At 40.1% G+C, this 23,112-nt stretch overlaps 1 protein-coding gene across 1 annotated transcript in view; it reads left to right on the forward strand.

The window, feature by feature from the left end:
• The window catches only part of nexmifb (neurite extension and migration factor b), a 319,292-nt gene that overhangs the window by 270,362 nt on the left and 25,818 nt on the right, over positions 1 to 23,112 (forward strand). The window contains exon 2 of the mRNA XM_034181284.1: positions 12,396 to 12,526. Within this exon, the coding sequence (XP_034037175.1) occupies positions 12,445 to 12,526 (82 nt within the window). The 5' untranslated portion in view covers positions 12,396 to 12,444. The remainder of the gene's footprint in view (positions 1 to 12,395; positions 12,527 to 23,112) is intronic.

Consider the following 23,112-nt stretch of genomic DNA (forward strand, 5'->3'; position numbering starts at 1 on the left):
GCTGATAAGTTTAGCTGTTCACACCACAATAAGCCATGAGGATAACCACCGCACAGTCCCCAAAAATATGATGTCATAAACACCCGAACCTAGGTTAGCCTGTTAGCTTGCGTTTAAGACTCTGCAGAGGGGGCGTGTTCAGGCTTTTTTCATTATACACTGAGCCACCCATGCTCCACCCCTTTATGCATTAATGAGTTCATTCCAAGCCAGGCTCTCAACATGGCGACACCCAGAAAAGAGGGTTCTGGGTTTCTCCAGAAAACCAATGGGTGACATCACACAGGCTCTGTCCAGTCTGTGCTGTGTCGCTCCTCTGAGCACAAGCCCACCTCTCTGTTACCCTCCAACCAGTATTTGTATGTTAGCATGATTTCTCATGTGAGGTGAAAACTTGTTTTACTTGTTTTAATGAATGGACAGTATTGCTATTGATGTGGACATAGATTGTGTTATGTCATCACTTTGTCTGTCTGCATTGTCTGTTTACTATAGCTGCAGCTACCATGACTCATTTCAGTTCCCCCTCAGGCACCTCACTAAGGTGCCTTTGAGCAAGGCCCTTAATAAGTAAATTGTGCATTAGTACTGCACATGTGCAAACTCTGAGCATTGGTCTCGCTTGGCTACCGAAGACAGGTAGCCTGATTATGTGTGTTATGCTTTTAAAACTTAAACCTTAATTTCAGGTGAAGTGTAAACAAGTCAGGTGCACATTGCCCTGTTGTTGACTGTGCAAATGGTTATTATAGACTTGAAAAGTGACGTAAAAGCTGGTATGTTATCCATAATTGTGAGCACAAAGCTCCGGAATGCATATGCGAACCATTGTTCATTTTACACAACGTTCCCATGGAGAAGAAAAACCCTGGCGTTAAGAGATGGATTAAAATAATAAGTGTGTCAATTCTGGTTATCACAGTCAGTTCAATAACATGAATGGAATATTGCTATTGTAAACACAACACTTATCTTCCTTGTCGAGCCGCTTTAAGAGTGCTTTCGTGTAATTTTCCATCAAATATTCAGCGATATCTGCACACATGTTTACACCGGTATTTTTGCCAGTCCATCCATTAATCAGTTTCAGGAAGTTGGGTGTAACAGCTCCTCTTATGCCTTGCCGATTTGTTTCACCTCTTCTTCATCAGTTAAAACGCAGAGCTAATTTCCAGTTACCACGCTGTTTACTAAGGCAATAAGTTCGTCTTTGTGTTTCCCATGAACATGGAGCCCTTGGCACTTACAAACAAGTTTCAATTCATTGTTTCCACATTTTAAAGTAATCTAAACTGCTCTGATTGCTCATGTTTATATTGTAGTCTGTCATTTCCCATGTTGGTCGGTAACAGTGGTAGCCAATCAATCCCACAGTGCACCACTCAGATCAAGCTGCACAATTCGCTTCTTCCCAAGTTGATCCCATTGTGCAGTTGAGCGCCATGGGTTGTAGCATGCTGACTTTGGTGTGTGTGTGTGTGTGTGTGTGTGTGTGTGTGTGTGTGTGTGTGTGTGTGTGTGTGTGTGTGTGTGTGTGTGTGTGTGTGTGTGTGTGTGTGTGTGTGTGTGTGTGTGTGTGTGTGTGTGTGTGTGTGTGTGTGAGAGAGAGAGAGAGAGAGAATAGGTTCTTTGAGCTTTTCCATCAGATGTAAAAGTGCTCTAGCAATGCATTCTATTTACTAAATAGGAATAAAAGCCTTTGGACTATCCTCCTGTTTGTTGATGTAGTAAAAGAGTTGACCATTTTGACAATACATTATTACTATCACTTTATTCTCTCAGTGTGTGCATCTTCATCTGGCTGAAATAGTGTAAGCCATCTGTGACAGAGGAAGGTTATTCATGAAGTGGGTTATGTTTTTTACACAATTCTATTGATCGCAGGATTACGCCAAATCTGAGGCAGCACTTTTGAATCATATGTCTTTAAAAAAAAAAGAACAACACTGTAAATTCAGGAGTTAATAATGGCTTGTACTACTAGATGCTGCTGTTTTTAATCATTTTTGCCAATAACACCAGTAAACACACATTGTGCCTTTGTGTTGTATAACTAATTCTCCGCATATGTCATTTATCGATAAAGATCTGGAGGTTTGTTGACTTTTGGCAGATGTGTCCTAATATGTATTGCCCTTGTTTCATTTCTTTTTCTACCACGATTTTGGGATTATGTGTGATGTGTATAGTCAGCATATTTGCAACTTTTAATAGAAGGCATGAAGCGGCATATTTGTCTGACACAGAAAAACAGTGGCCCTGTTTGAAAGACAGGCATAAAGGCAGAGAAAAACTCGCTTCGCTACTTCCACAACATACCAGGAACAGAGAAATACTGTATGACAGACAGAAAGGGGGCTATGAGGAGTGCTCTCCAGCCCACCTAACACTGAACAAGCAAATGTCAACACAAAGTTTCAACGTTTGCAATGAGCCTCTTGTTGGATGTGATAGAATACACTTTAAATATTGCAGTATATTGGTATACTGTTTAAAAATGGCAAATTTGAGCATATTACCAAGAGGTTCCTACACCCAGTAAGTGAACCTGCTCTGAGATTGTACAGTTATGCTGAAAAGAGGAGTCGCCATTTCATTACTGTCTGTTCCCTGTGGCACTGTGCCCTCTGTTGGGGAGCTGTCCCTTGGCCCCTAAATGTCTCCCTCTGTTGGCACAATGGGCTTTGTATGTTCTTATACTACTGCTGTGGGACCTTGCTTTGTATTTTCGGCAATTATACATGATCCCACTCCAGTCTTCCCTCTCGTTGCTGCTTCACTGGAGAGAAATGCAATCGAATCGAGGAGGAATGCAGTGAAACGAGACCCCGAGTGAAGGCTTGCAGGAATTTGATTGTGTTGCCGATAAGTTCCATATAGTGCAAGTAAACATGTCCTTATCTTGTTATCCAGCTTGCACATTAACACATGGTGTGTGGAGGAGGGTTTGAAAGGATAAATCAACTCACAATCATTCTTCTTGGCTTTTATGACTCTCTGCTCCTTGTCTCTGTGTCTGTTTCTCATCCTGCAAAGAACGCTGGAGCACAGTCAAGAACAATGGAAAGGTCAGAAGCACTCGCTGTTTTCCTCCACCTTTCTGAATGCTCCTGAAATGAGTGGATTACGTGCCCTAATGTGCTGTGTTTAAAGAGCAGTTTCCTGCAGAAGAGTTAAATAGTGGTGCCCCGTGTGAAGTATTAATGTTGTGGATGGATGAATCAGGTCGGCACAGACCTGTTGACGGCAGCTGCTGTGCACTCAGAGAGCTGCACCCAGACATCAGGCTTAACCACTTGGCAAATTGGACATGCTTGTTGGCTGTAGGTCCAATTTATGTGCACTCTGTATTGCAGTTACTCCATCTTCATTATTGAAATGGTCTCTCGTCAGGTCTTGACAGAGTGGTGGAGATGGCAATGGGGGAGGGAGCTTGGGAGAGAACAAGAGGGCATGCAGGAGACTCGTGAATAATGTGGAAAATAAACAGATTTAGGGCATTTGAGCTGACTGTCAGGAGGGGTGTTGGGAATGTTATGCAAAACTTTCATTTTTTCCTGGCCTCGCTCTCTCTTCATGTGATTGTATATACAGCATCTGCCAGTGGATGCTGATGCTGTGGATCCTTAGCCTTGAGGCTTTGTGTAACACTAGCGCAATAGAGCATAAACAGGCACTGTCAGGTACACACAGAGACCACATCTACCAGCAGGTCTAAGCTCAGAGTTTGGGCAAATCCTCGCTGGATTCGCTGGATGCATCCTTGTCATTGCAACTATCGCAGCTATTGTTACCTCCACCAAGGAGGTTATGTTTTCTGTCGCGTTTGTTTGTTTGTTTGTCTGTCTGTCAGCAGGATAACTCAAAAAGTTTTGAACGGATTTTGATGAAATTTTGTGGAGTGGTTGGAAATGACAAGAGGCACAAGTGATTCAATTTTAGTGGTGATTCGGACCCGATGCTAACACGTTAGCATGTCTATGGCATTTTCAATATAAAAGTTAGCATTAAGCAGTTGCGGCTGTCATCACGTTCGGGTGCATTTGTTTTCAAATTGTAATATTTCTTAAATTTATTTTTGTTTATAGAAATTTTGTGGAGTGGTTGGAAATGACAAGAGGAATAAGTGATTAAATTTTAGTGATGATCCAGATCACGATCCGGATCCCGATGCTAACGCCTTAGCATGTTTATGGCATTTTCAATGTTAAAAGTTAGCATTAAGCAGTTGCAGCTGTCATCACGTTCGGGTGCATTTGTTTTCAAATTTTAATATTTCTTAAATTTATTTTTGTTTATAGAAATTTTGTGGAGTGGTTGGAAATGACAAGAGGAATAAGTGATTACATTTTAGTGATGATCCGGATCACGATCCGGATCCCGATGCTAACGCCTTAGCATGTCTATGGCATTTTCAATGTTAAAAGTTAGCATTGAGCAGTTGCAGCTGTCATCATGTTTGGGTGCATTTGTTTTCAAATTGTAATACTTCTTAAATTTATTTTTGTTTATATATTAATAATCTAATGATTATTATTTATAATTTTAGAGAAAGAGACAAAAAGAAATAGATCACTGTGCCAAGGAGGGAATCTCTTTAGGGTCAGTGACCCTATGGCCTTGTTTAGAGAAGTGTTTCATAAATGTTAAAAAATTCATTTATTTGCAGTTTAGTTGAATAATAAATTGAATTTTGTCTGTTATTTGTTTTTGTCTATAAGCACATGCAATATCAATATCAGTGCTCAGATGACAGTAGCTTCTGGGAAAGGTGCAAGTTGCAATAAACTGTGATGCCAAGCGCTAAGAATACATGTTATCCAGTCACAGCAGATGAAACTTTTTTAACTACTGAACAAACATCATTGTTAGAGTTTTTTAGGTTCAATGATTCCACGGCGTGTAGATGTTGCGGCGTCAGTGACCCCATGGCCTTGGCGGAGGTTTGCACTCTCTGAGTGCTTGTAGTTAGGGTTAATAAAAGTAGTGTTTGATGCACCCCCAACACCCCACCTCCCTTTTTTATGGGCACATCAACACAAAATCAGTTCCAACAAAAGTGAATATGTGAACTATAATTTTTTTTTATTCCATAATAATAATAATAATTTCTTTATAGTGTACTAGCCGTGCTCCTCCACGTCGAAAGGAGTCAGTTGAGGTGGCTCAGGCATCTTTTCCGGATGCCCCCTGGACGCCTCGCTGGAGAGGTGTTCCGGGCACGTCCCACTGGGAGGAGGCCCCGGGGAAGACCCAGGACACGCTGGAGGGACTACATCTCTCGGCTGGCTTGGGAACGCCTTGGGGTTCCCCCAGAGGAGCTGGGGGAGGTGTGTGTGGATCGGGAGGTCTGGGCGGCTTTGCTTGAGCTGCTGCCCCCGCGACCCGACTCCGGATAAAGCAGAAGAAAATGTATGGAGGGATGGATGGATGTAGTAGCCAGTAGAATGCCACACAAACACAGTTACAAATGGTTGTGCAATATTAAAATGATTGTAAAACACAATTACTCGTACTTGTGTTTTTTGTTTTTTTTTTACAAAAAAGGTTTTTAATGTCCTGCAACTTATACTAAAAAAAAAATCACATGTAAATATAACCCAATTTTCATATTAGTTATCATTAAAATTGAAATTCATCACACATTTCGTTTGTTTGTCAAAGTCAGGTTCTCATCATTTTTCATGCTTTTATGATGCATTAGATGTGCCTAAAACATTTGCACAGTACTGTGTGTGTACATAGAAAGAGATGTATAAAATGGATAAACCCATTACCGACTGGTTTTCTGAAGAGCAGATTTGATGCTAAAATGGGTTGGTTTTGGATATTGGCATCTTGGCAGTGCCAGAAGGGGGTGCCGGTCTATGTGGTTACTGGATCAGTCTCTTTTGGGTCTATGCAAAAGTGATACTATGTTCACTTGTGTGTTTGAAACTTGTACAATTTTTTTGTCATTTTAAGCAATTGTATAAATTCTTTTCTATTCTTTATTTTTTGGCTGAAGATTTAAGTTTTAATGCTGTTGCAGCATTTTAAAATGTTGTTTTTAGGAAACCTCCCAACATTGTAGTTCGATGGCATGTTGCCAGATGCACGTCTGTTTTCAGTGTCTCTGCCTTTAACAAGGATTTCATTATGTACAGCAGGTAACACAGTGGGTAAGGAACTGTCCTGTCCGTATGACCTGGGTTCATATCCCTCTCATGCAACCTGCCTGTGCCCTTGGACAAGACATTTAATCTGCTTTGTGTCAGTCCACCCAGTTGTAAAAATGGTAAAAAAAAAAAAAAAGTTAAAGTAAAACTTTAAGTAAAAATTATTGTAAAGAGCTTTGAGAATCTGCTCGATAGAAATGCAGTCCTTCTTCTACTTTAGCTATGACTTTAAGAGACCTCATCCATAATTTTATGACTTAAAAGGGTTTGAACTGCTAAGTTGCATAAATACTGACCCCCGTACATTTGTCATGAATGGACAGAAATGGCTCGACAGACGAAAACTGTTTGAAATACGGGTGGGTATAGAGATCAGCATGTCCGCCCAACTGTCCGTTCGTTTTCGCTTGTTAGCGCAATATCTCAAGAACCACTTGACCAATTTTATTCATATTTAGCATAAGGGTGTACTTGGGTGATCCCCCAACACCAGTTGATTACAGTGACCTGGAGGTCAATTTCAAGATTGCAGTGAGATATTCAAGACACTGTCATTGCCACCCTTCTTAGCGTAAAGGTCTATTTGGGTGATCCGCCGACACTTTGTATTGCTGGTTTGAGGGGAGCATATGTCACCTACTAATAACTGTTGTTTATAGCAGGTGTTGATTTCTGTTGTAAAGTTGGACTGTTTTTGTGGGGGTCTATTTGAATTGTCTCACTTTTGGAGGCAGCTTCAACTGGCCAATTGAGGAACTACAGGTTTAGACACATCCATGTTGATTTCATTGTTCAGCACCGGTGGTTTTTGCTTGGTTATAATCAAGCCAGACCTCATATTGGTCAGTCAATTCCTGTTTTGTTGAATGGAATTATTGCCAGAAGGTGATTTGATACATCATGACCTTAAAACTATTTCCTTGCTCTCTAAATTTAATATGCATTTAAGCTGCGGTTTTTCAGACTGACAGCTCTATAAAGTGAAGTGGTTCTAGCTGCATCTTGCTACAGGGTTCTTGTACCTGCTGCACACATGAGCAGATGTGATGGCTCATAGGGTTATTGTCCACTGAACCAGTGTGTATACAACTGGAAGCTGATGCAGGAGTTCTCTTCAGGTAGTGCGGCCGCTCAGGTCAGTGAACAGTTAATGACATTTAGAAGCAATAGGATGAAAGAGACGGCAGTTGTTTGTAGTCAGCTGCACACTACCTTTGTCTTATTGTCTGTCGTCTGTCTTAATCTCCTCTCCACCCTTTTCACACCACAAGGAGATTGTTATTAGATCCCCTCCCCTGGCTCATTTGTCATCCTGCAGCACCACTCCTCTAGAGAGGGACTGCAGGATCTGAAAAACAGAGAGGAGAGAGAAAACAATATACATAGGCAGAAGTCTACAAAATCATTATGATGTTCATGGTGTTCCGGTCCAAAGTCTCCAATATATCATTTTTTTTTTTTATGAAAGAAGAAGAAAAGAAATCAGTTTTCTTGTCTGCTGCGACAGACTGCTGTCCTGTCCAGGGTGCACCCCGCCTCACACTCTATGACTGTTGGGATAGTCTCCAGCTCCCCACAACACTTAATTGGAGTAAGCAGTTGAAAATGAGTGAGTGAGTTTTCTTGTCTGTCTCACTGATTTCAAGATATGTTGATCTGTTTGACGTTTTACAACCTCAAATCAAACAAAGTTGGGACTGTATGGAAAATGCAAAGAAATAAAAAACAACAGCACGCGCACACATACACACACACATGCAGTGATTCTTATGTTTATTTCTGTTTCAGTGCAGACAGTGAAAAAAGGTTCCTTTTGCTTCTCTGCCACAGCAGATGTGAGGTAGTGATGTCTGTTTGGCACAAGTTCTGCACCAGATGCAACTCCACATTATACAGAGAATGGCCATAGGTGGTCTTGAACTGAAAACCTTCCACTCTCGAAACAAGAGCACAAACTGCTTATCCACCACGCTGCAGACATGTTCCATGTTCTTTTTTCCTGGTTAACTTCATATAATTTGTTAATTTACATCCATTCCTACATTTCAGGTCTTTATAGCACATAAAAAAACCTTGGGATGTAAAAGCATTGACCACTTTGTAATGCTGCCATTCCTTCTCACAAACTCTAAGATGTTTTGGCATTGTGGATATCAAGCAATGAAGCATTTCATGTGTTATTTTGTTCTATTCTTCTTGCAAACACATCTTAAGGTGTGCAACAGTACAGAGGCATCATTGTTGTATTTTTTGTTACAAAATTCTCCACATATTCTCTATTGTGGATGGGTCAGGACTGCAGAAAAAAAACATTCACTAGCTTTGGTTCATGCCATTTGCAATGAAATAGAAGTCAGAGTAAATGTAAAAATCCCTGTGGGTTTCATTTTATTTATTTATTTATATTATTTTCATTTTCCATACAGTCCCAGCGTTTCTGATTTGAGGTTGCTGTTTTCATATTCTATCCTATTTCTGTCTTAATGTGTTGCTATCCTCCCCACACTGGAGGGTGGGTATGTGTTGTGTCCTGGGTGTCTGGGCATGCACATGAGTTCTTACATAACACACACAAAAAATATTACCCTGTATACAGCCTGGGATTAAAATGTGTTATTGGTGATTGATTTGAAATCAGATTGTGCTTGACCACATGAAAGTACAGGTGTAAATAAATGCACCTAAAACACACTGAGAACAGATTGTGAACTGATCAGCCAAGTCATGTCCGGAGGTGGTCAGGAACATATTGTGACCACATTGAACCACAGGGTAAATGGATGGAATCTGTTTCCAATCGACTTACAGCAACTATGTGGGCAGTACCAAATGGTTAATGTGACCCTTACCAACAAAAAAAGAGACTCTTTTCTGCGACTGTGTGGCTAATACAGTTATAGTGTCTCTTCTGATAACACAGACTGCAGTCTTCTGCAAATAAAAACAAAGTGAAGAAGAGTGGCAGCACATGCGTGGGTTTGTGAAAGTCCCACTCATCTTGCACCAGTGTTGCATTCCTGTATCTAGACTGTCCTCTGGACCGCAGCTGCACAACTCAGCATTCTGCTTTAACTTCATCTTTAGCAGTTCAGTTGCTGAAGGTGGCTTCTTTCCCCTTTAAAAAATACAAACACACACACAGGAAATAAAACTAATCAATAGAACAACTAATGTAATCCCCCCCCCCCCCCCCCCCCACACACACACACACACACATACGTTAAACGTAGGAGCTATCACATGTGCTGAATATCGGATCATAATCAGAATCCAGTGGGATTAGAGATGTACTAATGCCACGTGTAAATGTAATCACTTTCAAAGCATATCTAGACACTATCTGGAAATGACACACATTCTAATGCCAAGAGTAAATGGGACCTATTTGTTTGATTGTATTTCCACAAAAGAGGGTCAAGGCCCTGTCACACCTTGACCATTTAGCCAGCATATGCTGACTGTATTAAAAATGCTGGCATACCCTGGAGTATGTCTAATAAATTATGCTGCTGTCACACCTTGACGATCCCGCATATACTGACAGTCAGGGATGGGTTACAAACAGATACCAAGTTTCCCAAAGGGGATTAATAAAGTATGAATTATTATTAATGCTTGCTGGTTTGATTGGATGTTTACAGCAGTCAGGTCAGGTGAGGTCTGGGGCCATGCACTGATGCCTCATGTTGCTGCAGCCACCACCCTATGGAACCATTTTGTCTTTTGTGTAGCAACCACCCAGACAGACAACTTGCAGCCTGGTGAAATGTAGTTGCTCCCTTGTCCTTTGCAAGCTGCTGGAGCCCTCAATATTGAGGCACCTGTGTGCTGGATCATGCTCAGAGAAATGCATCACATGGAAAGAATGGTATAGCTGGTGTTCCCTCGTAAGTTGTATTACTTCTCACCTTAGTCTCCACAAGCAACCGTTTGATTTACACAGTCATTCCAATGTTACCCAAGGACCTTCTGAGGATACCTAATATGACAGACATCTACCTGTCACATGAAGTTAACAGTTGACGTAAAAGTCTAATAACCATAGAGTAAGATGGCACCAGGTCCCTAAAGACTTGGACCACCATTGCCCTGCAGAAATAACAGCATTGCCAACTGTCCTGCAACCTTATGACCCCACATGCACACTTGCATATAGTTACATCCTCCAATTTAAAGTCTGTTGGTTTAATAACTCTCATCATTCAACCAAAATATAGGCCCAAAGTTGTTCATTTTAGACTTCCATGACAAGCTTCACAGGCGCTAATGACTGAACTCATTTCTCAACTCTGCTGGAACTCTGGAACTACATTCAGTCCCAGTCCAAATAGAGTTAAATAAACTCTATCACAGTGTAAAATCAACTATGTCATGCTGTGAATCTTACAACAACTCACAATTCAATTCGATTCTGATTCTTGGGGTGACGATTCGATTCAGAATTGATTTTCGATTGAAAGAGCTGTGAGAAATAGTTATATTACTTAAAAATGTTTATGTTTAAGAAAATGCAGCGTTACAAGGTTAATCAAGTGATTCTAAAGATGTAAATTTACTTATCTGCTTTGCTCATTCAGAGTTGGCTGGCAGTTTAGTGAAGTGATGGAGTGTGCGCCGGTCAGTAGTCAGCAGAGACCGCTGCTCCGCTTCTTTTAGCTCCGGGTGATGACGTAGCATGTGGGCTTGAGGATTTGAAGTGTTTCCGAAGTACTTGACTTTCATTTTGCAGATTTTGCACACTGCATAAGTCATGTAAAGCTCCTTCTTACGCAGCAAATAATAAAATCCAAAATACGCCCAAACATTTGCCTTCAGCAAAGACGGTGCTGGCTGAATTACCTCTTTGTCTGTCATGTTAAGCTGCAGCTCACGAATGTTTGAAGCACGCCAGACCCTCCCCTAGCGGGGACGCTGCAGTACTGAGGCTGTTGCCTGACAAACAGTACACACAGCGAGTAAGTAAGAAAATGTTTTAAAAAATGCTTTTTAAAAATCGATTCTTGAACATTTTGGATCGATTCAGAATCATAATAAATAAGAATCACGATTTGGACGTGAATCGATTTTTTTCCAGCACCCCTACTGTGAATGACTCTTATTGCAGTTGAAAAACTTGATTTGACAAGACGATAGAGCTGATTTCACACTACAATGGAATTTATTTAACTCTTGTTGGAGTGGGATCCATTGTAGTCCCTGTAGAGTTCATTTTACTCTGCAAAATTTTCTGTGTACTAGAGCCTGAAGAAAAAACACAGAGAGCTGCCTGTTTTTCAATTACTTCAATGTTTCTATTGTTGTTAGTGGCAATACGCACTCTGAGAGTCCATCTAGGTATCTCTACTGGGAGATGTGGTATTTTTGATATTCTGCCACATATCTCCAGTTGCTTCGAAATGACTTTGAGATTTTGTGCAAATCAGCCTGTCAGAATGGCTCAGTCCTCCTCTAACATCAGCTAGTTTCAGGTTCAGACCTGGCTGGCTTCCATTATTTCATTTATTTATTGGTTTTCACATATGGTCATGTTACACATATTTGTCTGTGAATGCATGTATGTGTATGTGTCTGCAATCTCTGATTGCTCTTATTATGTGACATTGTCTCCAGACTTGTTGCTGCACATACGTAGCCTTCGCTCAGTCGTCCCCATCACATTTGGACCATCCCTTGCTGCAGTAAAAAAAAAAACATCAGTGTTCAGAGTGTGCTGTCACTGCCTCAGTCACATCTCTTTAATCTCCCGTCTTTTAGGTGGGCTGGTGTTCTTGCAGCCGAGGCTCACAGTAGGGAGGGAGTCAGCTAATTACAATAAACAAATATGCTCAGAGCCGCCTATGTAAGGTTCGCATAGGTTAACAACTCTGCTATAAATGTTAAATGAAGCTTAAAATAGGAAAGTATGGCTTACAGTTGCCATAGTGATCTCAGCTGTGATTTGCTGTGTACTTTCTTGGTTGGCAAAGTTTAAATTAATCTTAGACACAAATCTGTGGTACAGAGAAGAAGTAAGTGATTGTTTGGTGCCCCAAGGGCCTCTTTGATGTCTCTATCATTATTTCAGCTTTTCTTCTATTACCGCACCTCCTGCCTCTTGTCACTGTCTTTGTTCTGATGAAATCTAATGTACAACTGTAAACAGTATTCTGCATGTCACATGATAGTCACATTTTAACGATTCCCTGTTTTACTCGTCTTTCTATATCCCTCTGTCTGTGTCTCTCTCTCTTTCAACAGGTGAGACAGCCAAAATGATGCGTAGGAGGTGCAGCGTTGAGCCGTATTGATGGATGTGTTAACAGACAACAGTCTCACATTGATCGTAAAATCTTCAGAACCAGAGAATGCAAATGCAGTGGAGAATGCAGGTGAACAAAACTTTCTTTTTTAAGTATATGACTGGCTGGCAAAGTAACCTGCGACAGACAGGCATCCTGTCCAGGAGGAGTTGTAGACTGATCCTCCTCACACTACGGAATGTAGAGATAAACACTGGTACCAGTGGCCCTCAAGGCCTATATAGGACTTGCTACTTTTTCTATACCATTGAATGGTTTGATTTCATGTGTGTTGTTGAGGCTACATGTCTAGGTCCTTGGACAAGACACTTCATCTGCAGCATCCCACTCCACTCAGCTGTGAATGGGTACTGGCCATGACTAGGGAAGTAATCTGTGATGAACTGTTGTCCCGTCAGGGAGGGGGGGTGTCACACTATAGTGAAGAACTTGTCCAGTGCGCCTCAGGGCCTGTCTCTGGATACTGAATGGGATAATCTTGTAAAAGAAAAATAAAGAGAAGTTTGAAATCTTCCCATTATATCTTTGGAGATTTACTGTGAAACTGTTGGTTGGTTTCCATTACCATCCAATTTGCACAAATTGAAGTCGAGAATTGAAAATACACTTACTGGAAACACGTATATTTCAAGAAAACTCAAAATGCAGGAATGGATGTATATTAACAAATGAAATGAAGTTGACCACACAAAAAATGAAACATCTTGGGTTCATAGTGTCTGTCATGAAATAGAATTCAAAGTATATCTAATATTCACTGCATTTTTTTTTTTTATTTGAATCCCAACTTTTTCTGATTTGGGGTTTTCATTTTCATTCATACTTTATGACGAATGAGCTGCTTGTGTAAATATGAAATTATAATCACAGTATTAGTGGCTGTTATCCTGCATCACAAGTATGACCTGACCTCATGCAAGCAAATTCTAAATGTGTTTTGAGAGGAGGTCAGGATGTTCTTCCCTGCTATTTGGGTGTTTAATATTTGGATGAAACAGGCAGTTCTAGTAAATTATTAATCCAAACTGACAAGATACCTCTTCTTATTGTAATGTTGAATAGACAAAAAGGAGGCACATCATCACTATTATTGTTATTATATTATTATTATTATTTGTTCATCCTGTGACAGACTGGCATCCTGTTAAGGGTGTATCCTGCCTCATGCCCTATGACTGCTGGGATAGGCTCCAGCTCCCCCCCCCACAATGTTAAGAGGATGTACGTGATACAATGTGGTATCTGGGTTATACTTTTTAACTAGTAAAGTATTGTTTCCACTTTCTTTTGTTGTCAAAATCTATATGCTAAGCCACGCCAATCATTGTAGTTCTTGACAGTTCTTGACAGCCATTTAGTTTAAACAGTTCCCCACCCACCATATAGTTAGAACACCGCTAAAACCAAAAGGTTAGCTTTGATAACAGCTTGAAAAGTTATCTTTTATAAAGCTAAACCGGTAAACCACCCAAAAATTTATCAAGCTGCAGCTTACCGATAACCTCTCCGGTACACTTGCAACTACTAACTGTTGTGAAAGTGTAGTGACACGGACCCACAACAGGGGGCGTAAATGAACGGACAATGAAAGAGTCGAATATGAACACTTTACTGTTGTGAATGAGCACAACCACAACACAGAGGAATGTGAAATTTTGCAAACAGTCAATTACAAGGGTGACATGTGGGCAGGCTCGAGGATAGAAGACGTCTGTCCTGAGATGAACCGGAACCACACGATTTCCTCCACCACCAAACCCGGAGAATACTGGAGCCGCCAAGTCCTGAGTCCCCAGGTGGCCCCCGTCTTCGAAGGTCGGATCTGGTACTGCTGGCAAGGAGCAGAGACAATAAGATATGGGTGTGTGCACACCCAGTAACAACAACGCTGGAGAGTCCACCTCCACCTCTAACACACACTCATGCAGCTCCTGTCTCAACACTTATCTGGTGGGGTAGTAAAGCGAAGCTGTCGCCAGTCACGCCAATCTCCAGATAACACTCCGCAGGAAAACAGCTGCAAAAACGAGTTCACTAAACAAAGTCAATATGACACAGATCAAGGCTGAGAACGTTACCTTAACGGGTCGACGATATCTCGGCAATGAGGTGGAGATGACGTCCGGGTTTTATGGAGTGAGATGATGAAGTATGGATGGGTGACAGCTGTCAGGAGACAATGAGTGACAGCTGTCACCCCCGGCTGTGTCCGTGGCGGCAGCGCCCTCTCGTGCCTGAAGCCCGCACTTCAGGCAGGGCGCCCTCTGGTGGTGGGCCAGCAGTACCTCCTCTTCTGGCGGCCCACACAACAACTAACAAGCTGATTTTGAATTTTAACACCACGATCACTTCTGGTAGCATCAAAGGCGACCACAGACCCAAACAATGAGTTAGCACTTCTGTCTTTGTGTGCCCTGCCCACTGCTGGAAGCTCCTGTTTACTACATATTTTGCAGCAGTGCAGAAATTGAGAGAAGCTAAGCTCAACTGTACACAAACAAAACAAGCCATTATTTCTGAACAATACAGCAGTGCCGCACCGCAGTGAGGCAGAGGTCTTAGAAAATAAAGCAGTTTTGACTTATGGTTTTGCTTTAAAATCAAATTAATCCAGATAGAATAACACCATTAATGTTAATTCTGTCATTTGTACAAAGTGGGTGAGAAGCTACTTAAGTAACAGAAAACAGTTTGTGAAGTTGGGGGAATATACATCATCATGCTTGGACAATGCTTGTGGCGTCCCACAGGGGTCAGTATTGGGTCCAAAACTGTTTCTAATTTATATAAATGATATTGTCAATGTTTCCAAAATATTAAAATTAGTATTATTTGCAGATGACACAAGCATTTTTTGTTCAGGGGGGGATTTGCAGGAGTTACTGAGGAGGATCAGTATAGAAATGGGAAAATTGAAAATATGGTTTGACAGAAACAAATTATCATTAAACTTAAGTAAAACAAAATACATGTTATTTGGCTATTGTAATACAGACATACAGGTTCAGTTACAAGTCGAGGGGGTAGATATTGAAAGGGTACATGAAAATAAGTTTCTGGGGGTGATAATAGATGATAAGATAAACTGGAAGACTCATATAAAACATATACAAAGTAAACTGTCAAGAAGCATTTCAGTTCTAAACAAAGCGAAACATATTCTGGACCACAACTCACTCCGCATTCTTTACTGCTCACTAGTTTTACCATATTTACAGTACTGTGCAGAGGTATGGGGTAATACTTATAAAGGTACAACACAATCACTATCAGTAATGCAGAAAAGAGCTATAAGAATTATTCATAATACTGGCTATAGAGATCATACAAATCCACTATTTTTACAATCCAAATTCTTAAAATTCACAGACTTGGTTCATTTTCAAACAGTACAAATTGTGTATAAAGCAATAAACAATTTACTTCCAGCAAATATTAAAAATATGTTTTTTAACAGATCAGGGGATTACAGTCTGAGGGGGAAATTTAATTTAAAGCATCAGTGGGCACGAACAACATTAAAAGGTTTCTGTATTTCTGTCTGTGGGGTGAGGATGTGGAACAGATTGGGAGTGGGGCTCAAGCAATGTCCAAGCATGAACCAGTTAAAACAGCGGTACAAAAATATGGTTTTTTCTAGGTATAGGGAGGAGGAAGGGTAATGAGGGTTAGGGTGTTTTTGTTTTTTGCTTCGGCTTGTAAATATATAGTATTTTGTATGTAAGTAGGTATGTGTAGGTGTATATTTATGTTTGTGTATATATATGTATGTGTGTATATGTGTATGTATATGTGTATGTATGTTGATGTGTGTATGTATATATATATATGTGTGTATATATATATATATATATATATATATATATATATATATATATATATATATATATATATATATATATATATATATATATATATATTGATATCGGTTTAGGTGTGTAGGAATCTATGTGTATATGTGGCAAAGGGTATTACTGGTTGTGGGGAAGAAGGGGTAGGGATAAATAAGCTGATGCTTCACCCTACCCCTTTTCGGACATGTTGGGTACACAGTAGGAACTTTTTTGTTGTTGTCTTTACTGATCTATCTTGTAATTGTTGTTGTATCAAATGTTCGAAATAAACAGTTTTCATTCATTCAAAGTTAAAATATAACATATTTTTAATTTTAAATAATGCAGTAATTCTGATTTTTTGTAACAAACACAGACAGATGCCAAAGGGTTTATGGGTAAATGAGTCTCTGCTAACACTGATTGGTTGACTCATTCATTCTATGTAAAAACCAACACGTTAAAATGTGACATCACGTGTGTTGGTATTTACATATAAATGTGTTTTTGTAAAATATGCCATTCATGTGTTAAAAAAAAGCCATTTGCAAAAGTCAAGTTGTGATTAGACAACCGTCTGATATAACCAGGGTCAAAATGCATGGAACACTGGCATCTACTGGTGCCAGACGTGCAGACCCTTACCCATAAACCTTTGCGTACCAGTTTGTTTGTTTGGGTTTTTTTTGCGCGCCAGAGAGTTGTTGCGGTTTAAACAACAGAATCCAGGGCGACAATTGTAAATGAACCTTATACAACCAAAATGTACATTTTTATTTCTTTAGCTGCAGCAAGAGGCTACAACAACTCTCAGGCGCACAAAGGATTATGGGATATCTCAGTACTTAGGGCGAATACTGCCATGAACACTACTGGTCAGTAGATGGCAGTAGAGACCGTGAAAACTTGCCAAAACAAATATTCCATATAATCCGTGTCTGCTACGTTTAATCTGCGTGGAATTTAATAAACGCAAACTGAATTTCAGACATCTTATATATGTTACTCTGGAACAAAGACGACAAACAGTGTTGTAAAGGACAATAACCAGGACATTATAGAGCAAATAGGAAGCGATTGCAACTCACAGTGATTCCAATTGAAAATAATGGAGAAGCAACCTGAGCTTTTTCTGGCATTTTTACATAAAACAAACACAATAACAATGTCTATAAACCCAGAGAGTATATTCACAAGAGTTTTAGGCTCAACATACCAAGAGTTTAATGCTCTTGTCCATGTAGAGCTTGATCAGAGCATCTCAAAAGCATTTTTCCTGTTGTGAACTTTTACCCATAATGCACTAGCACTGCCGAGGCATGGCCACACTAAAACCTTCAAAATTAGTGCAGTACTTTAAAACTAAAACATATAGCTGATATTTTCACTTTATAAAACTTCAGAAGTGACGTTAATTTAAATAACATGTCCGAAATTAGTTTGGTTAAAAATTTAACCATAAGTTAAAACTGTATGCCTCTGGATGACTTGGGTGATATTGCTGGGAAGTTAGTATGGTGTCAAGAGCAATTACAGTGAGGAAAATAAGTATTTGAACACCCTGCGATTTTGCAAGTTCTCCCACTTAGAAATCATGGAGGGGTCTGAAATTTTCATCTTAGGTGCATGTCCACTGTGAGAGACATAATCCCCCCCCCCCCCCCCCCCCCAAAAAAAAAAAATCCGGAAATCACAATGTATGATTTTTTAAATAATTTATTTGTATGTTACTGCTGCAAATAAGTATTTGAACACCTGTGAAAATCAATGTTAATATTTGGTACAGTAGCCTTTGTTTGCAATTACAGAGGTCAAACGTTCCCTGTAGTTTTTCACCAGGTTTGCACACACTGCAGCAGGGATTTTGGTCCACTCCTCCACACAGATCTTCTCTAGATCAGCCAGGTTGCTGGGCTGTCGCTGAGAAACATGGAGTTTGTGCTCCCTCCAAAGATTTTCTATTGGGTTTAGGTCTGGAGCCTGGCTTGGCCACTCCAGAACCTTGATATGCTTCTTACGGAGCCACTCCTTGATAACCCTGGCTGTGTGCTTCGGGTCATTGTCATGTTGGAAGACCCATCCACGATCCATCTTCAATGTGCTAACTGAGGGAAGGAGGTTGTTCCCCAGAATCTCGCAATACATGGCCCCGGTCATCCTCTCCTTAATACATTGCAGTTGTCCTGTCCCATGTGCAGAAAAACACCCCCAAAGCATGATGCTTCCACCCCCATGCTTCACAGTAGGGACGATGTTTTTGGGATGGTACTCAGCATTCTTCTTCCTCCGAACACTGTGAGTGGAATTAAGACCAGAAAGTTCTATTTTGGTCTCATCTGACCACATAGGTTTCTCCCATGCCTCCTCTGGATCATCCAAATGGTCATGGGCAAACTTAAGACAGGCCTGGACGTGTGCTGATTTAAGCAGGGGAACCTTACGTGCCATGCATAATTTTAACCCATGACATCTTAGTGTATTACCCACAGTAACTTTGGAAACAGTGGTGCCAGCTTTCTTCAGGTCATTGACCAGCTCCTCCTGTGCAGTTCTGGGCTGATTCCTCACCTTTCTTAGGATCATTGATATGCCACAAGGTGGGATCTTGCATGGAGCCCCAGTCCAGATTGACAGTCATGTTTAGCTTCTTCCATTTTCTAATAATTGCTCCAACAGTTGATCTTTTTTCACCAAGCTGCTTGGCAATTGCCCCGTAGCCCTTTCCAGCCTTGTGGAGGTCTACAATTTTGTCTCTGGTGTCTTTGAACAGCTCTTTGGTCTTAGCCATGTTAGTAGTTGGAGTCTTACTGATTGTTTGGGGTGGACAGGTGTCTTTATGCAGCTAACGACCTCAAATAAGTGCTTCTAATTTGGAATAATAAGTGGAGTGGAGGTGGACTTTTTAGAGGCGGACTAACAGGTCTTTGGTGGCCAGAATTTCTGCTGATTGGCAGGTGTTGAAATACTTATTTGCAGCAGTAACATGCAAATAAATTATTTAAAAAAAATCATACATTGTGATTTCCTGATATTTTTTTATTTTTTTTTAATTATGTCTCTCACAGTGGACATGCACCTAAGATGAAAATTTCAGACCCCTCCCTGATTTCTACGTGGGAGAACTTGCAAAATCGCAGGGTGTTCAAATACTTATTTTCCTCACTGTATCTTGTGACCAGGTCTCCTCTGATTGCAGAGGATAGAGCGGTTTCTCCTGAAACCAGCTCTCCTCTGTTTACAGAGAATAGATCTATTTATCTGCTACAAAACATTTAACAGGTAAGCGCTAAAATCTTTCATATCAGACTTAACAAAGGTTTTTAACTGTTAGCACTTTATTCACTACGCCTGCGAAAACATGTTAGCGATCTAAAAATGATCAGACCAAAATTTATCGGACGATAATTGGTCCAAAAACATTAGCTTTGATAATTAGCGGTTAGTAGATAAGCGGAACTGTGCCCACCCACCACTGGCTAAAACCCTGCCGCAACACCGTTACTCTTTTGCAGTGATGTTGCAAGCCAGTTTCACATAGTGTGCCTTAATTGAGAGAGTGGCATCAACTCAGAACATGGCGCAATTTTGGTTCCAACTGTGCTGAACTACTGAATTAACCTTTTATGTTTTCAACATTTTTTAAAATCATTTAACCACATACAGCAACACATCCAGGTACAGGTGCTATCAAAATAAATATAAAAATAGTTAAGCTATCAAATTTACAATTTGTGATGATTTATTTCATTAATTTAAAGCTGATTTATGCTTCTGCATCTCTGTAACTCCATGTCATGTAATGACGTGTGACAGTTTTAAAGTTTTTCGTCTTTGGATTATGCTTTATTATGGACTAATTTGACCCTCAACAAGCTTTTCTTTCTTTCATCACCTCCAATTCAAAGGTAAACTGTACAATTTTGTCTTTTTCTGACTTCGTTCATTAAAGTTGCAAACTTTTCTGATCCATTTTTAATTAGTGTGCGCACTGCAAAAACTGTTAAAATATGATGGTAGATGAAGTGGTGAAAGCAGAAAAGTGTCAAATTACAGCCTTTTGTGTCTGATTTAACAGGTGCACGTCAGGCTGTGGCTCAGAGTCTGAGCATGGTGTGAAAAAAATAAACTGTTGGACTTTCAATCACGGAAATGACTCCAGTTCCACATGTGAGGGGTTTTAATGGAAGTACATTGCAATTGGACAGGACATTTTAATCGTTGTAAGCGAAAAATCCATTATACAAAATCCATTATATACGGTGTTTGTTACGTGGAAAACAGTACAAAAACTTTAGGACTTTTTTGTCCGGTTTATACGATTTGTCCGGTTTAAGTGAGTTTTACTGTACATGGGACTGAACAATAAATTTACCTCTTAAAGCTTTGACGATGAAGTCGGCGTCCATCCCTCACGGCTGACTTTATTTTTCCAAATTTTTCTTCTGTTTGGATCTGAAGGGAATCTGTACATCTTGAAGCCCTTGTTGTGTCTAATGGTGCATCCAAACGCACAACAACCAATCATTTTCAGTGAATAAATAAATAAAATAGCTGGATTTCCATGCAGACAGATTTGCTATTTTGAACCCAAGATGGTACCATGAGTTACGTGACCGTTTTTTTTTTTTGTTTTGTTTTTTTTTTCCGATTCATCATGTTGCCACTCTCAATTAAGGCACTCTAGTTTCGCAACCTCATCTAGACCACAAACACCATCAACAAGAATCACCACAAGTTGTCACATCAGTACAAAACATTCCGATATGTTATGATGCCAGCACAACATGGCAGGAGTGTAAAGATGGTAAAAAGGTATCACCATGATGTAGCTGTTGCTTATGCATTGCGCAGGAAAGAGTTTCCAAAATCTTCATTGAATATTGGGCATTATGATTTTTCAGCATTCTGCAATATGGACAGTGATTATTCATGAAAGATGTTGCTACAGGCTGCAGCCAAAGTCGATGAATATCTGCTGTGACATGATGTTGACCATGTAGTGGCAGTTTCTGGACCCTGTCTGTTGAGGGTCGTATTGTGATCCCCCCCCCTTTTCCTTTATGTATCCCCAATATCCCCAAGAATATTCAAGGCTCAGCAAGATGCTGTCCTAAAACTGCCAAGATATAAACAAATTACACCAATATAGTCACAACATGACATGACATGTCAAGATAGTGGAAATTATTTTGAACGTTTTAGAAATTGGGGACTGTTGAAGCTGTTATCGCATTCTACTGTGATGGGTCGGCAAGACACCAATGGGACTCACAAAGTCTTAGATTGGTCAACATTTGGGGCACATATTTTGATTTTTTAGTCCGCAGACAACATTCATCAGACTTCTTCAGGGAGCGGGCGGCAACATTTTGATTGGATGACTGCTTTCACAACACACCAAATAAAATTAATCAAAATTATGAGTAGGGATGTCTTGATCTGCCTGCAAAGATCGATACTGGGCCTGATCAAGACCAATTTTTGATTGATTGAAAGTGGTTTTATTTAACATGAGTCTCACATGATCAGTCTCTGTTCTGTCAGCAGTTTATTTCTTAAGGAACATGCTGATGGAGGTGTTGCCGCCACTCAATGTCATGCTTGCTTCTAGCTCACCAGCGGCATTGCAGCATGTGATTCAAAAGCATCTCCATGCCCTGCTTTGCTTTATCCCTCTGTGATCCAGGGGGATTGTGTAGTTTTTAACCATGCTTTCAGTAAATCCCAGGTTAAGGTAGTTCTGTTTTTGAAGAAAAATGCCCATGTATTGCATATTGAAATGTTCACAACATTCTCAGCTTTCAGAATATGGTGTCACATTTTTGTCTAGAACATGATATGTAGTAATATTTTAGCTTTAAATCTGAAAAAATGAACCACATTTTTAGAAAATTCTTCAAAGCTGTATTTAAAGTACACCATTCTTCATGTGGATGAACTGCTTTTGTGCAAGGAATGTTTTCACCAAAGTATATGGCTCAGAAAGTAGTGTAATACAGTAGTGCTCAGAATAATAGTAGTGCTATGTGACTAAAAAGATTAACCCAGGTTTTGAGTATATTTCTTATTGTTACATGAGAAACAAGGTACCAGTAAATTCACTAGATTCTCACAAATCCAACAAGACCAAGCATTCATGATATGCACACTCTTAAGGCTATGAAATTGGGCTTTTAGTAAAAAAAGTAGAAAAGGGGGTGTTCACAATAATAGTAGTGTGGCATTCAGTCAGTCAGTTTGTCAGTTTTGTGGAACAAACAGGTATGAATCAGGTGTCCCCTATTTAAGGATGAAGCCAGCACCTGTTGAACATGATTTTCTCTTTGAAAGCCTGAGGAAAATGGAACGTTCAAGACATTGTTCAGAAGAACAGCGTAGTTTGATTAAAAAGTTGATTGGAGAGGGGAAAACCTATATGCAGGTGCAAAAAATTATAGGCTGTTCATCTACAATGATCTCCAATGCTTTAAAATGGACAAAAAAAACCAGGGACGCGTGGAAGAAAACAGAAAACAACCATCAAAATGGATAGAGGAATAACCAGAATGGCAAAGCCTCACCCATTGATCAGCTCCAGGATGATCAAAGACAGTCTGGAGTTACCTGTAAGTGCTGTGACAGTTAGAAGATGCCTGTGTGAAGCTAAATTATTGCAAGCATCATGATATGGGCATGTTTCTCCTACTATAGTGTTGGGCCTATATATCGCATACCAGGTATCATGGATCAGTTTGGATATGTCAAAATACTTGAAGAGGTCATGTTGCCTTATGCTGAAGAGGACATGCCCTTGAAATGGGTGTTTCAACAAGACAATGACCC

This window comes from Thalassophryne amazonica, chromosome 11 (assembly GCF_902500255.1).
Source record: "Thalassophryne amazonica chromosome 11, fThaAma1.1, whole genome shotgun sequence".
Lineage (NCBI taxonomy): Eukaryota > Metazoa > Chordata > Actinopteri > Batrachoidiformes > Batrachoididae > Thalassophryne > Thalassophryne amazonica.